Below are 14,602 nucleotides of genomic sequence, written 5' to 3' on the forward strand. Positions count from 1 at the left end.
AACTATGCCTGTGGTCTTAAACAGATCAATATTATTTTGATGCTGTTTGATGTGTCCACCACAGCAACATTCCATAATTAAACTATAAAAATGTGCTCCTCAGAGTACAGGTCTCCGCTATAGCCCAGGTTGCCTAATGCCTACCCAAAGCCCGCAAACTTTGGTCATAGCCACTTGGAATGGGATCTGAAAAATGTAATGTAAACGTATACATCTTGATCACATGACCCCAGAGATAATGTGTACCGATTTCTGTGAGTTTTAGACAAAATATGTAGAAGTAGTAGAAAACGCACAATTGCAGAAAATGCAATCTGGCACAAACGGGGCCTATAAATTGCATCATGATCAAAGGAATCCAGTGGGGAAAAGATGTTGATTGTATGACGTGAAGATCACATGACTACAGAGATAATGTATACTGCGTGAGGTTTGCACAAAATCTGTAGAGTGGTAACAAAAAAATGTGTTTTGCAAAAGAAGTCTCATGGTGGCTATATAACTGTCCAATTTGAAAATTAATTGGGTGGAAATTCTTCCTTGGTCTACTGGGAGTGTGCGTGCAAAGTTTCCCACTGATCGGTCCAGAGGTACTTGTAGCATGTCGTGCAAAACGGGCCCCTCCAGCAAACTTTGAAAGACAATCGTAGTCAATCTGAATAGAATCAGAAGAATCTGACAGAATGAACTTAATCTAATGGGCATTTAGTTTTTTGAGAATTATTCATCGCTTTTCTAGTTGGAATTTGACAAATGCAGTCAATGAACAGGAATGACTCATGGTGACATTGGTGCATATGTATTGACAAGTAACACTCTAACAGCCACATGATACAAGTAACACGTTACATATTATAGCCAGATACAACAGCAGAATCTCACATACAGAGGCAGTGCAAGACAATAAATACAATAGATAATGGCCTATATGACCATAATCTCTATACAATCTCTCTGTCTGTCTCTCTCATTCATATATATATATATATATATATATATATATATACACACACACACACACACACACACACACACACACACACACACACACACACACACACACACACTCACTATGTTCAGTACAGTTTGAGCAAATCATTCTCAGACTTCTGATAAATACAGTCACCATCTTAAATACCATAGTCTATATACTACGAACACACCATATAAAACAGGGTTATTGTTAGAGATTTGACACCCCGTTATTCATTCCCAAAAATGTTTTATATCAGAAAGAATTCTCAGATTTGCCCATCGTATGCATCTAGAAGGGTTCACATTTTAGGGGCATGTATCCTTTCTGTGTGGGTGTTTAATTCAATTCCTGAAACCCACATTTCTGCCAGTGGAGGGGTTGTGTTTCACTTCGATAAAGTGTACAGCCGCAGGACAAGATGTTACATTATTACTGATAGTGCTGCTGTGTTTAGCAATTTACAATTTTAATGGTCTTTGTGGTTTTATCAATGTATATGGACATTTAAGCATGTACTAGAATAGAATAGAAATACTTTATTAATCCCCGAAGGGGAATTAAGATCTATGACATTACTGTAGAAGTAGAACATGGAGTTATACTTTGATGTCTTAGTTTTGTCACAATGGTAATGACCACATGGGTCATTGGAGGGGACAGATCTAAGGAAACGTGAGGGTGATGGAGCCGGAAGCATTTCTTTTGCATTAGCAGTAGCAAGGCATTAAAGTTGGAAAAACGTGATGAGGCACTTTTATCTTGAGTATCTTTATATCTTCTTTTTTGGAAATGATTTTGGATCTCTCTTGTTTGGATATTGAAGTCTTCATTAGTCTTTGATTTAACTCAACTTTCATGGCCTATTGCATATAATACTTTTTACGGTGGTGATAAAATAGGGCCATAAAAAGTACTCTGTAATTGGTTCTTTGTTCAAAGATGTGTGTGTGTGTGTGTGTGTCTGTGTGTGTGTGTGTGTGTGTGTGTGTGTGTGTGTGTGTGTGTGTGTGTGTGTGTGTGTGTGTGTGTGTGTGTGTGTGTGACACTGTAATGACTGTACTGTATATTTCTAGAGAGGGCAAAAGATATCATGAGAGCAAAGACAGATATGATGTGTTTTCATTTATCTCTGGATGGTGAACAGAGAAAACCGAGAGAGAGAGAAGATAAAGGTATTGTGAGATAGCAGATGTTATCTGACTGTCGCCACCCACTGTTATCTAATACGTTTTAATCTGCCTATCTATCAAAGGTATTTCAATCTGTAATGTATTGTACCATATTGCTGTTCTAGTTATCACAATACCCAGGAGAAATAACACACTTCAAGTGCTCCTTTAATATGCAGAAGCAGGAATGTGCATAGTTATTTTTGTGGGACATAACAGTGGCCACAAGCAGAGACACGTGATGGTACTATAAATTGCTTGTGTGTATTCCATTCCTTTAAGCACATTTAGGTTTATATAGGATAGTATATACTGTATTATTTTATGATTTATTGAACCAGATGGCCTCACTGTGATTAACAATGTCTTTATCAAACGTTACAGTAAAATCTTGAGCATTAATAAGAATAAAACCTTTGTAAACTAATAATCAGTTGACCGGGGTCGGCTTTGTACTTGGTCCGATCTTTTTCCCCCTATACCAATCCTCTTTGCACGTTGCAACACAACTTGTTGTGAGCCTGTAGATCTGCTGCTTTATGTTTGGCAAATATTCCCCCCAGAACAGTTATGCTAAGTTCAAGTGGTTAATGGTCCACTGCTCCACTCAGAGTTCAATTAATTTTCTTATTTTTATTTTACTGTGCACGGTGAAGTGGCCATTCATAGTTTCAAGATCAGAGTATAATATCAGAGTCAAAACCGACTGATGACCATACAGTAGAATGATAAAATATATATATATAAGAGCACTGGCTAAAACTTCACAACAAATGGAAGAGCAAACATTGAAATAATGGCCCTGTGATTCAAGGAGATGAAAGTGGACCTGCTGTATAGGCCTATTTCTCCAAGAGTGCACAGTAAAATCCTGCATGTTGATGCATCTCTGAGAGGTGTTTAAGAGGGTTACTCAGAGTAGAAAAAGAAAAAAAAACACTCTGCAGTCTGCAATGTATTGAGTGTTTAGCTTAAAAAAGAAGCTACAGTGACTGTTCTGTCCTGACTGGGGAATGTCATTCCATGTAAAGATCCAGGGGAGGTAATGCAATTTGTTTGCTCCCATGAGGTATAGATATAGAGGGAGGGGGACATGTATGCTAACCTAAACATAGCTGTTTATAAATAGGCTATAAGCCTTGGATATGACAAGTTGTACCAGGAATGAGTTGGCTAATACTGCTTGATCAGCTTACTGTAAAGACCGTCAGACTGCCACTGTCAATTGGATATGATAAACAGTCATCTCAGCTGTGATGAATTCAGCACTTATATCAGTTTCAGAATGAAAGACTGCATATGTAAAGTATTCAACTCCAGTACAGTACTTCAGTCAAAGTATAGATTACTCCTGGTCAAATATTACTCAACTACAAGTGAAAGTTGCTCAGTCACATTTGTACTTGAGTTAAAGCACTGGAGTAGGCCTACTTACTTTGAAAAATGTGTAGCTAAGTATTCAAAAGTCATGTTTTGAAAAATACTTGCATTCAAAACTACAAATTAAAAAGTAAATTTTCTTTTCAATATCAATGCATTGCTGTATTGAAATTTAGTTTTCCATATAGTTTTCCCCAAAAATATTTTCCAGAAATGTTCAAAACAATCAAAAATAGTGCATAATAGCAGATCTACAAGCTCACTAAGTGTCACATTGCAATGTCGAAAATTTTGAAATGGGGCTTAACAGGTGAATCCATAATTCATAATCCCCCTTCCTAGAAATTAGTCAAAATAATATTTGTCTTTGAAATATAGTGGAGTGAAAGTAAACTGCAAATAGGCTATACTTAAAAAAAATAACTTAAGTATACTACAGTAGCCTACTCAAGTAAATGTACAAGTTACTGTCCACCACTGCATATGAAGGCATTGGATGGAATGTCCCTTTACACAAAAATGTCAGCAGCAAAAATCGGTTTTCTATTCCGGCATTTCCGATTACATCAGTTATAAGTGCTTGTCCAAAATAAACTGATATGTGTGAGTGGTGTCAGTTCCTAAGCAACACGCACACACTGTATGCATGCTCTCTCTGACACACACACACACACACACACACACACACACACACACACACACACACACACACACACACACACACACACACACACACACACACACACACACACACACACACACACACACACACACACACACACACACACACACACAGGGGCAGACACCTGCGTCATTTCCTATACAGAAGGCCCGAGCGCAGGAAAGTGAGCGCACATTACCAGTGGCCACAATAAGATCTCCATCGTCACAGGGACGCAAGCTTCACATGAGCTTTTATTGGAGTAACTCGAGTGGTCATCATAACACGGCAGGGAGGGACACGAGAGGCATAATACACATATGGTGGTCTATAGTTGTCAATACAACTACAATACTTGGAGGATTCCGCGGGATTTCTGTGTATTTTCAGGATATTGGACTTTGGGATCATTGCGCTATCATTAGGCTACTCTACACTACAAACTTGCTTTACTGTGTATTAACTATTGTAAGCAAGTCAAGAAAGACAAGACTTAAGCGCGGGCAGTAGAAGAAAAAGAACACATCTCGACTTGGGGGGAAAAAAAGCTTTTATTTTGCGGCTGCAGCTCAGCGAGGTAACGTGAGCCACCAGCCAGCCGCGAAACCCTCCATTACGCACGTAGATGCGTTGTATTTGTCACCTGTTGCGGTTAGAGCTGCTGCCATAGCGGTGGACCGAGACCATTTCGGATGAAACTTGGAAATGCCACCACGATCTATCGTTAGTAGGCTGTAGTGGTTATTATGTACAGTGTTGTTGTTTCTTTCCAGTTCGCTCTGAAACTGGGGTTAAACTTGGACTAAAACGAGCGCAGAATACCGCAGCTATAACTGTATGATGCGGTGAGTCCCGTTATGTTGTTGTAGGTACGATGAGCTCGGATCTGGAGCGCGTTTCTTTACTCAGCAGCGCAACAACCACAGTGGTGAATAACTCCACCGGTGGGTCGACGACGGGCGGCGGCGGAATCAGAGCGCTTTCGGCCAACGTCCGCAAACTCCACCACGCTCTCAACTCGCTGCTCGACGACTTCGAGCGAGAGCAGTTCATCCACTGTCTCAATGTGTACCACGCCAAGCGCAACGTCTTCGACCTGGTGCAAACTCTCAAAGTGATCCTCGACACGGCCGGCAAGCGACAGTTGTTGCCAATGTTGCGCCTGGTCATCCCCCGCTCGGACCAGCTGCTGTTTGACCAGTACACGTCCGAGGGACTGTACCTGAAGGCGGATAGAGACGCGGAGAGCTTCGGGGAGAACAACATGGGGAATCATGCGAATCATGTCTCGACGCACTTTATCAGCCCGCACCACGACCACCAGCCCCTCGCCTCTGCAATAGGAACTGTCCCGTCCGTTTTGAGGTAGGCTACTTTTACTTTACTGGAGTAGGCTCCGCCATTTTCAATTGGAAGTACAAATATTGGCCAATATTGTACTAGGGCTCCACTATAATTATTTGAAAACTTTAGTTACTTTGTAGCTTTTGATTATTATAACAAAACACACTAACCACTTCAGCCCATAGCATAGCCTATTTCGGCCATTTCGGCCAAAAAAGCAGATCTACACGCTCACAATGCGTCGCGATGCGACGCATTGTGAGTTTGCAGATCAGCTATTTTTTAAATATTTTTTTATACATTGAACTTGTGAAATGGGACATTCTGCATAATGAGTACTTTTACTTTTGGTACTGTAAGTGTTATTTCCGATGCCAATACTGTTGTACTTTTCAGCACCACGGCGGACGGGACAGTTCCTCTGGCGCCGCTCATGCCGTGGTTTGGGGAGATGATTCGCCAGGTCACCCTGACGCGCAGCAAGAGCCACGAGGGTCTGGGCTTCAGCATCCGAGGAGGCTCGGAGCACGGCGTGGGGATCTACGTGTCCCTGGTGGAGCCCGGCTCCTCGGCGGAGAGGGAAGGACTGCAGGTCGGAGACCAGATAGTGACGGTGAACGACCTGCTGTTTGACAGAGTCACACACATAGAGGCAGTCAAGGTATTGTGTGTGTGTGTGTGTGTGTGTGTGTGTGTGTGTGTGTGTGTGTGTGTGTGTGTGTGTGTGTGTGTGTGTGTGTGTGTGTGTGTGTGTGTGAGAGAGAGAGATGTGCACACATGGACTCTGGTTGTTTGGGGAGTGTGCGTGTGTGTGTACACATCTATTTCATCCATGTTCCATCTCTGTGATAACCCAGACATCTTCACATCTCTGACAGCTAATACGCCAGATGTTGTTGTGGTTAATGAACAGTCCATGGGAAGTATTAGAGACGGCCATGCATCTTTGACCTTAGCCTAGAGAAAGCCTTTATGAGCAAGGTCATTGAATACCAACCACTAACCACTCCTACATACCATCTCAGAGCTATAGGTTATAGGTGCAGACTGTTTGTTTTTATATTTGGCACACCAGGCACAGACTGTTGGTTGTTAGAGGGCTTAAAAAACTTGGGATGCCCAAAAAGGAGGCAAAAGGGCTGGCAAAGTATTGTGCTGTCTCTGCTATAATTGGCAGCTGCCATATATGGCTTGGAGACACTGTTACTTATACCCGTAGAGTACTGAGTAACATGCTTATTGTATCATGAAGACATATGCCATGATTTTGTGAATGTAGCCTTACTGCACCTATAACATTTGTGTCCCTGTACGTTTCTCCTTTATGTGGACATAAATATTGTGTGTGTGTGTGTGTGTGTGTGTGTGTGTGTGTGTGTGTGTGTGTGTGTGTGTGTGTGTGTGTGAGTGTGAGTGTGTGTGAGTGAGTGAGTGCGAGTGTGTGTGTGTGTGTGTGTGTGTGTCTGAGACAACTATGATATATGTATGTGAAGAAATATAGTAATATATATACACCCATATAGGACCATAACCACTTAATACCTAGTAAACTGGACCTGAGATGGCTCTGTACTTGGACCGCTTTTTTTCTGTCCACACCAAATCTCTTTGTCAAAAATAGCCGATCAACGAGCTTGCAGGTCTGCTATTTTTGGCAAATGTTCCCCCCCAAAATACGGATGCTGGGGTTCAATTGGATAAAAGGAGCAGCAGAGGTTCAGTGCAGAGTGCCATTGCTACATCAGTGGCTCCAATCAAACCACTATTTTCTTTTTATATTTTCTTTTCACAGTTTTATCATCTCTGCCAGGAGATCATGCATTCACCCTGTGTGTGTCTGCCCACAGCTAATCTTGTATACTAGGCTACTATAGGCCGACCAGCATCAGCACACTGATAGCAGGTCATAATGTATATAATCGATTATAAAAAATAATTGATCATTAATAATTTAATGCATGGCATTATTTCCAAAAAGCTTAAATAAATGTTTAAAGTTAAAACAGCCGATCTACAATCTACAAGTATAAAATAACACTTAATTGGTTGATTTATTTATATATATATATATATATATATATATATATATATATATATATATATATATATATATATATATATATATATATATATATATATATAAAAACGTTTTCTTGATTATTTGATTAATCAAGAAAATAATCAATAGTTGCAGCATCAGGAAAAGCTATGGACTGGAACTATAGCCAATCGCCGACATGAATCTTGTGCAGTAGCCAATTACAATGCTCCTGTCTCTCTGGCTTGTGGGATTTACTGGAACCTGCCAGTTGCAGACATGCAAGCCAACTTTAAATGAACACCAGAAAATATTAATTTACTATACGAGGTGCCCTCAGTAGAGCGCAAATCTTCACCAGGAGGCATACATTGATACATTAATAATAATGACAGCGAGTTATGCAGTTAAATTTATACCTACAGCCATGAAAGAGCAGCGCAGTGATTACCAGCTGTACATAATGTCTATTCTTTCTCTTCCTCCCATGTTCCAATCACAACACCCAAAATATGTTGTTTTCTAAAATAGCATGCTTGTTCAGCAACTCTACATGTCTGTGATGTCAAAATACGCTGTATTAGGCTACATTACTTTTGGTGCAAGCTTTGGTGAGTGTGCGACTGTGCGTGTACATGAAACCTCTTGTAATGTGGGGATTTCGGGGTGCGTTGAACTGCGTTGTCACGTTTTTAAATGTATATTTTGGAGTTAATCTCAAGTCGGCTTGTACCGGTGTTTGTGATTGGCAAGCTCTGGTATATATCCCATAAGCCAGATGAACAGGAATTGGTTAACTACACAGGATGCAATTGCCTGAATGGACGATTGCCCTGTGATGATTTAAAAACAGGCATACTGGAGTTGTCATTGACCGATTTGAACAATATTCTAGAATTGAGGTCCAGCCTGCTGTCAGCATGCTCAAGAAACAGATGCTCATTGGCCATTATGCAAGATTAGCTGCAGACAGACACACAGAGAGACACACACAGACACACAGGGGTGAATGCATGACCCCCTGGTGGAGATAATAAACGTGACAACATGTTACAACTCCCCGAGTTGGAACACACAAAACTACGAGTCATAATAACTGAAAATCTGTTATTTTCAGCTAGCGACACTGTCTCGAAAATAAGCTTACCTTTTCATATGTGGTTCTGCGGGCTGAAATGACTTACATTTTGGACATGTTTATGAGAACATGTGGCTCCTGTTTGGTTCTTTTGTGAGTATAAAATGACAGCGGCTTGTAACCGTATATATATTGATAAACAGCACTGTGATTTGAATCTGTGATCTTCTTTGGCATGTTATGTAAGATCGATACAATGTGGAGTGGATTCATGGTGGGGAGGGGAGGGGTGCAGGCGCAGTGAAGAGGAGAGGAGAGGACAGACGCAGTGGAATAGAGAGCTCACAAACAGAGGTGCAAGTTGAAACACAAACAGTCTCCAGGCAGGAGAATAAATATGTTCCTCACACACATTGTCACAATAGTCAGAGAATGACTGTAAGAATGGTGTGTTTTCCTCTTGTCACAGTCATAGCATCTATTTTGTTTGTATTTGCACTGGCTGTCCACAGATATATATATATATATATATGTATGTGTGTATGTGTGTATGTGTATGTGTATGTGTATGTGTATGTGTATGTGTATGTGTATGTGTATATATATGTATATGTATATATATATACGCACGCACGCACGCACGCACGCACGCACGCACGCACGCACGCACACACAAAAAAACTGCTGCTTCTCTCAGGAAGGGACCACACACTCCAATGATGATAGACAGGACTTATATATATATATATATATATACATATATATATATATATATATATATATATATATATATATATATATATATATATATATATATATATATATATATATATATATATATATATAACAAAAAAAGTCCTTGCAATCTCTTTCTCAGTGAGTCAGTCTCTAATACACTCTACCTGCAGCAATTTCCACACCGAAACAAGACCTTTCAGGAGGCTGAATGGCGCAGACCTTGGGCGCCATCTAATTTAAGAGCAAATAAGGAGGCTTTTTCACCTGTCAAGACAGAGCCTTGTTGAGAAAGGCAATTGGGGGGAAAAACTAAGGTTAGCCTAACACCTATGTGCTCAGTAATATTAGGGTGTCACTTGCTGAAAAGAAGTTATTAGTTCTTTTAAGTAGTCGACAGCATAAATTAAGCTTAATATTCTTTTTCTGTGTAGTACAGTTTTTTTTCTGCTACATCATAGTACCAGGCCACTACCTGGTCATTCTTGAAAAAACTAAACAAAATGAAATGCAAATCAATAAAGACTTAATTTATTTATTTCAAATAAGCCCCTTGAGATGCACCATCTCTTTTTGAAGGTGCTCCTCAGGCACTGAACATGGAAGATAACAAGCATTATTATGCATAGAACAGGCTGTGTCTGGCTCATTGTGTTTAGATAAGTGCTTGTTCCATTGATCAACAAACTACCTTTTCCAGACATGTTTGCTACAATGTTGTCTCAAGGTCAGTTGGATTACATTCAATGGGCGCCATGGACATTCGGCCCAAGTGAATATCAGCACTTTAAAATGTTGACATTAAAAAAAAGTTGCAATTGTTTTTGAAAATCTCTTTGCCTATATAATGACATAATGATATTTACCAAGGGGTGGGGATAGATTATTTCACCATTCTATCTATATTTAGTGTGTTGTTAATGAACACACAGTTGTTCCACTTCTTGCACTGTAGTGATTTCCCAGCAGAGTTCAAAGCTCTCAATCCTATTTACTGGTCCATGATAGGGCTATCAATGAAGATGTAAACGTTAAACCACTTAACCACTTAAGCTCTGATTTAAACTTAGGCTATTTAAATAATTGATAATAATAAAAATAAAAATAATAATAATTAATACATATTTGAAAAATAAATAAATATACAGTATATATACAGCATATATATTAATATATACAGTATATTTACACCTCGAAAATAGTAAAGCACAGTTCACGTGCTGCAGAGCTTGTTGATTTTTTGAGGGACATTTGGGGACATTTTCACCTTTAATGACGTGGCCAAAATAGGAATGTCAGGTTGAAAGTGGTTAAATAGGGTGTGTTAAGGCTAATTAAGTCATCCTGTATGAAGTAGGCTAATGGATTCAAAGCAGAGCTGTTTATACCAGCTCATCTGTGATACACGAGGGGCCTCATTTGTAATAGTCTCAATTTTTTTTGTCTGTCTTATAGCTATTTAAGACTGTAATGGATGTAATGAAAAGGATACCTTGTAATTTATTTGGAGCAGAGGTTTCTATCACAGTTTCAGCTTTTTGAGATGCTGGCAACAGTGGCGTGCACAGACATTTTGAGGGGCAGGTGCTCAAGTAAATTATACTTTTTTTTGTTTACTTAGTCTGCTCTTTTTTCCCTCTACACCTATACCTCGTTGCCAAAAATAGCCGATCTACAAGCCCACAACGCCTCGCAGCGCGAGGCGTTGTGGGCTTGTAGATCTGCTATTTTTGGCTAAAGTTCTCCTCAGAAAAGGGATGCTAGGTTTCGAGTGGTTATGGTAAAAAGAAAAATCATATCACATAAAGATTTGGCGGACCCCCTGTAGTAACTCTGAGGACCCCCTTGGGGTCCCGGACCCCCTGTTGAAGACCCCTGCTGTAAACTGGAAAAAATAAAACTTTTTTTCCCCCTTTTTTTCAAAAGGGCACTTCTGGTTAAGAGGGCAAAGGGCAGGTGCTCTAGCACCACCTAGAGTCTATCTGTGCACGTCCCTGCTTTAAATATATTTTTGGGGCTTTTCTGCCTTTATTTCAATAGTATAGTGGAGAGTGACGGGAAACGGGGAGAGAGAGATAGGGAGTGACTCGCAGCAAAGAACGTCAGGCTCGGGAATCTAACCCACGACTCACTGTCAGGTTAGCCATTGGTGCCCTTCAATTCATTATATTTTAATATTTTCATGTAAAACATTTAGAGAAAAGGATGAGTTTCACATCACGAGTCACAGTTTTGGTTTGGCCTTTATGATGTGTTTTGTATTCAGATTTTGTAAGGGACAAAATTAATTATTCAGATTTGGTAAAGGTGACAATTAATGAAGATATTATGGTCAAGCTGTATTTTCCATAAAACAGCTTTGTTTTGAACAATTTGTGTCACTTTGAGTCACGTGCATGTGAACAAAGCCCATCGTGTTAATATTTGGGTTCATGTATTAATTGCCAAGTATTACTTGCCTGATGTATACTTATTGTGCGGCGGTATCGTATATACCAAGAATAGCATATCTACAAGCTGCAATGTGTTGTGAGCTTGTATATCTGCTATTTCTGGTGCGAGACACGGTCTATGCAATTTGTCCATTGACACAGAGCAGTATCGTATTGAAATGATGTTTTAGTAGATATCACTCTGGACGAAGTACTCATCTTTTACTTAAGTAAAAGTATCAATACCACAATGTAAAAAATGGTCTGTTACAAGTAAAAGTAATCAATCCTTCAAAATGTACTGTTAACAGTTAATATACAATAAAAAACAGAAATTAATTGCAGAAATAGTACAACAGTTCAGTTCAAGAGATTTGAAGGAGGAGACTGAGTTTGCCTGCCTGAGGTCCCCAGGCAGTGAGTTCCACAGCCGAGGGCCCCGAGCGGCAAAAGCCTGGTCGCCCTTTGTGACAAGTTGAGACTTTGGTACCTTCAATAAGGCCCTGCTGGATGATCTCAGGCAGCGGCCTGGCTTATAAGGAGTTAAAAGATCACAGATCTACGCAGGAGCCTGACCATTTAGGGCTTTAAAAACAAGCAGTAAAATCTTAAAACAATACAAGGCAGGTCCACAAATAACGATTTTTAGCAACCTGGTCACTACCGTCACTGCATATTTTGCGTAGTCCTGCATTACCCAGAATTCCATTTGTTTTCACCGGAAGGCGGAAGCGTTTCAAAAAGCGTTCTTATAATTGTTTTAGCCAGTGGAGCATTAGTTACCGTGAGCTGTGTTTTCTTTTGCTGTTGTTTTTCCATCTTCAAATCCTATAATGTCTTAAAAACAGCGTGAGATTCCTTTTTGTTAAAAGCGCGGTAGTTCCTGGCCAAACAGGAAACCGGTGCGGTAGTTCCTGACCAAACAGGAAACCGGTGCATTTCCTTTCTGTTTTCCGGCCGGATGACGTCATTTTTGCGGGAATGACACCGCCACCGTTTCAATAGAAAATAGTTTATAAAAGGCTTTCGGGGGTGAAATTCATGGAGTGGGTGTTGTGAAACAATTGCCACTCACAAAAGATTTACAATTTAACTTTATTTTTTTTTTAAAAGTTACCTAGTACAACTTTAAAATCAATTATTAAACTCACAGGTAACCAGTAAAGGGCCGCAAGGACTTGTGTAATGTGCTCACTTCTCTTTGTGTGGGTCAGGAGCCTGGCAGCTGCGTTTTGTATCAGTTGCAGTCTTTAAATATTTTGCTTACTGATCCCTTAAAGTGCATTGCAATAGTCAAGTCTGGAGGAGTTACTGTAAAAGCATGGATGACCTTTTCTAGGTCTGCAGCTGTAAGGAAGGGCCTGATAAATAAAAGAAAGGTAAACGGGGGGGGGGGGGGGGCAGCTCTGATATGAGCTGGGAGTGCAGTTCCACAGTGAGGGGGTGGCCACCGAGAAGGCCTAGTAACTACAGTATTCAAATAATTGTAGTCGAGTAAAAGTACAATATTTGTCTCTGAGATGTAGTGGAGTAGTAGTGAAAGTATGGAAATTTGTAAATACTCCAGTAAAAAAAATGCCTCAAAAGTGTACTTAAGTACAGCATTTGAGGAAATATACGTAGTTACTTTCCACCACTGATATCAATAAACTACCTGGTCACTCCTACTTTGCTCCAACTTTGCTCCTTGTTAGCTGCTTCTTAACAATAAGCCATTAAGCCATTTACTTGCCCTCCCATTGGTTGTACACTCTCCTAATCAGAGTCAGACACACATGCGCACGTACATGCACGCACGCACGCACACACTTTAGCGCAAAGAAAATGAGTTTTTGGCTTTAGTGAAGAATTAGACCTCCCAGTCTGGTGAATAGCTAATCTCTCTCTATTCATTCATGAGGAAGTGCATCAGCTAGGATCCTGCTGCGGTGCTGAAATCCCATGGCTCAGGAGCAGAACAAATAGACCTCTGAGTCTGAACATCACTGCTATATATATATATATATAATCCAGCAAGCAAAAGTGGACTAGTTTTCTTAAAAACTTATGTTGCTGTATCAGTATATATTCCCAAGTTTGAGAATCAATGTGCTCTAACTAAAATCTAAAATGACACATGCTTTCCCCGGTTTTAATCTACATAAAGTCTCTATTTAAAAAAACTGTAAACGGAGAGCTTTGAAAACAAGGGGGATTATCAGTGGGGAATTTCATTAACAAATATATGGATGGCTGTGAAACAGGGAAGCCATACCACAATCAATTTGATTGTGGTACTGGGCTCATTCCAACACCACTGTGAACAACAAAAGAACACCACTGTGAACAACAAAAGAACACCACTGTGAACAACAAAAGGAGAGTTCTATTGAAAAAGGTGCCATAGGCTCAATCAGTTCATGTGCTGGCTTAATTTTGCATTGGATTTAAATATACTACTATCCTGCAGGACTAGTTGGTTTTAGTCTCGGAACTAGGACCCTGTAGGACCTGAGGTGTCACCAGAAAGACGTCTTACACATTTGTGACTTCAACCCATTAAGACCGGGAAAGGCGTCTGTGTCATTTTAGATTTTAACCACTTTAAACATTATTTTATACTAAAAAATAGCAGATACACAAGCTTGTAGCGCGAAAAATCTTGAAAAGTTGTGCAAATTCTTTGAATATGTATATTTTCTAAAGCGAAAATGTTTTACTCAAATCTTTGCTTCTGGGGGTCCCTGTAACAAAATATTTTGAGATGGGGTCCGCGGCCAAATACATATAATTTTGGGTGGTCTTTGACA

General features: G+C 40.0%; 1 protein-coding gene across 1 annotated transcript in view; it reads left to right on the forward strand.

Moving 5' to 3' along the window:
• Positions 1-5,060: 5,060 nt before the first annotated feature.
• whrnb (whirlin b) overlaps positions 5,061-14,602 on the forward strand; it is a gene marked incomplete at both ends in the record, with an annotated part of 71,534 nt that continues 61,992 nt past the window's right edge. Inside the window, 2 exons of the mRNA XM_084055518.1 lie at positions 5,061-5,551; positions 5,927-6,191. Of these exons, the coding sequence (XP_083911644.1) occupies positions 5,061-5,551; positions 5,927-6,191 (756 nt within the window). The remainder of the gene's footprint in view (positions 5,552-5,926; positions 6,192-14,602) is intronic.

The sequence above is a fragment of the Gymnoscopelus microlampas genome (genome assembly GCF_963454915.1).
Source record: "Gymnoscopelus microlampas genome assembly, chromosome: 4".
NCBI lineage: Eukaryota > Metazoa > Chordata > Actinopteri > Myctophiformes > Myctophidae > Gymnoscopelus > Gymnoscopelus microlampas.